The sequence below is a fragment of the Sinocyclocheilus anshuiensis genome, unplaced genomic scaffold (genome assembly GCF_001515605.1).
Source record: "Sinocyclocheilus anshuiensis isolate Anshui unplaced genomic scaffold, SAMN03320099.WGS_v1.1 scaffold579, whole genome shotgun sequence".
In the NCBI taxonomy this organism is placed as follows: Eukaryota; Metazoa; Chordata; class Actinopteri; order Cypriniformes; family Cyprinidae; genus Sinocyclocheilus; species Sinocyclocheilus anshuiensis.
Window position 1 is genome coordinate 1,492,957 of NW_015551075.1, and position 2,649 is coordinate 1,495,605.

General features: G+C 33.7%; 1 protein-coding gene across 1 annotated transcript in view; it reads right to left on the reverse strand.

The window, feature by feature from the left end:
• Positions 1–2,364, reverse strand: part of LOC107662324 (transmembrane channel-like protein 3) — a 31,303-nt gene extending 28,939 nt beyond the window's left edge. Inside the window, exons 1-2 of the mRNA XM_016452310.1 lie at positions 2,258–2,364; positions 821–967 (exon numbers count right to left, since the gene is read on the reverse strand). Of these exons, the coding sequence (XP_016307796.1) occupies positions 821–967; positions 2,258–2,364 (254 nt within the window). The remainder of the gene's footprint in view (positions 1–820; positions 968–2,257) is intronic.
• Between the last annotated feature and the right edge of the window lie 285 nt (positions 2,365–2,649).

Sequence of the window (2,649 nt, forward strand, 5' to 3'; positions counted from 1 at the left end):
AAAATTATATTAAATATAGATGTATTTTAAATGTTTAATTTGTCACAGAAGAGGTTCACTTGAAAAGAGAAGGCAAAAAGTTTATTAAAAATGGCGAAAAAAAATATGAAAAGAAATATGTAGCTGTATTGTATTCACAGTATTTTGGGAGTGCTATGCCGGTTGCATAAATCCAAAATGTTTGCTTGTACACTGTACCAGAATAAAACCACAACGTGATCTTGACGTAACCCCGGTCATTCACAGCGGGTACATTTGTGCATCCTTGTCAAACGCCCAAAGAAGCCGCAGCGATCGCTACCCAGTAAAATGAGAAACTGCTGGCCAGGCTAATGAAACAATTACTCAGCCAATTTAGTTTGTTCTCCAAGCTTCATGTTGTAAATATGCACTGAAAGTTAATTGTTATTTACCTTACGGGTTTAATGCGAGGATGCTTTCCTAAGCCATTATCATCAGTTTCAAACATTTTCGAATGTCGTTTCTAAGTAGGCTAATGGCCGTAATGGGGTCAAATAATCATTTCTTTTCATTCTTCCTATTTATGTAATAAATCTAACTCACTAATAACCACGTCAACTGCTGTACAAACACTGGCATCAGATCAAAAATACCTTTACAGCACATTTACTTGCACATTCTACGCTCACATTTTGGTCTTATGAATGCTGAACTTATAAATCCTTTATTCTTTTTATCTCATGCTATTTAAACTGTTCCACTAGAGAACTATTCAATTTTATGATCTGCAATAATTTCAGTACAGAATGTGCAGAAGTTCTGATGGCATTTCCCTAACATACACTTGGTGGGGTCTTACTTGAGCACTTTTAGTTTGCGTCTTATTGGCCAGGGTTTAGTTCGGATGTTGGCGATGATTTCCTTCTGAACCTGAATGTTCTGGAACAACTCCTCTGGATCATTACTGTCCACTCTTTCTTCATCCTTATCCTCATCATCAGATGGTCTGAAACACAACCAAAGATCAATAATCACTGCAATTAATCTTACAGTAATGTAGTAACTTTAGACTTTTATTTGGGCAGCATGGAACAAAACATTGTTGATTTATACATATGTGACCCTGAACCACAAAACCAGTCATAAGGTATATTTGTAGCAATAGCCAACAATACATTGTATGGGTCAAAATTATCGATTTTTCTTTTATGCCAAAAATCATTAGGACATTAAGTAAAGATTGTGTTCCATGAAGATTTTTTGTAAATTTCCTACCGTAGATATATAAAAAATGTATTATCATTAGTAATATGAATTGCTAAGGACTTCAAGGCCTTAGATTTTCTCAATATTTAGATTTTTTTTGCACCCTCAGATTCCAGATTTTCAAATAGTTGTATCTTGGCCAAATATTTTCCTACATCAATGGAAAGCTTATTTATTCAGCTTTCAGATGATGTATAAATCTCAATTTTAAAAAAATTGACCCTTATGACTGGTTTTGTGGTCCAGGGTCACATATGTGCATAAATTCCTTTTTTATATATATATATATTTTTATAATAACAATATAATAATTAAATATTATAACTATGAAAAATAAAATATGATAAATAAATATGTTACAAAACAAAAAAATGTTATATTAATTATGAGGCAAATTATTGGTATGTTGCAAAATCTGTAGACACACTTTTGAGCATGAAGGTGATCTGGATTCGGAACCCTAAAACTGTATATATAACCTGTTATATTGTATCTAGATGTACATAAAAAAAAATGATAAATGATGACCGAAGTCACTTTCTGTTCTCTAGTTTGCTTATGAAACTTGTTAAATGCAAAGTGGGTCCCGCAAAAATCATACTGTATTTATGTAAGGCAATGTGGACTGTGTATATAAAGCAACAGATCCACATACTGTACATGAGCAAAAGACAAGGATGTTTATCATTTTAATACCTCGTATAGAAATCAGACTCAAAAATTATGAAAACATGATATACAAATTCTTCAAGAATTATATACATTTTTTGAAAATATAAATTTCTATAAATATAGTTTAGAAACTAAACATAGTTTATTTGCAATCCACAAGTTAAGAAGCTTTCCTTTTAAAAGGAATATAATGCTTTGTTCTGCTATAAAGGATACACATTCCTAATAATAAATAAATAAATAACATACCTAAGAGACTGAATGCTATAGTCCACACAAGTGTCAGGTGTGAAATTAGCCAATGTAACCTAGAGTAAAAAAAAAAAAATATATAGATTTGGTCGAAAAGCTGACTTACACATTATCATCCTGATATGGGGAATAAATTCTTCTGGAATTCTTCCTTATGCTCTTGTGTCGCTTGGAGGATATCAGGGGTCTGGTTATAGTTGCTGGTTCTGCCATTTCACTCATTTCCCAGCCTTAAAACTTTCGGCAGTCTTCAGTGAGCATGTGTCCCATCTGTGGGAGTTCTCCCGTGCCAGTGTTGCTGACGGGACTCTGGGGGGAGCAGGAACGAGGAGTGCTACCTGCCCGATTGGATCCTGCTGAAACGCTGCATAAGCGCGCAAGAACTGCAACCTGCTGATGAATACATCCGCATCTGCACAAAGTGATTCTAATGAGAGAGATGATGTAAACACTATTCTCACACTTCTCTACAAATATTATACATTAAGACATCAGTTA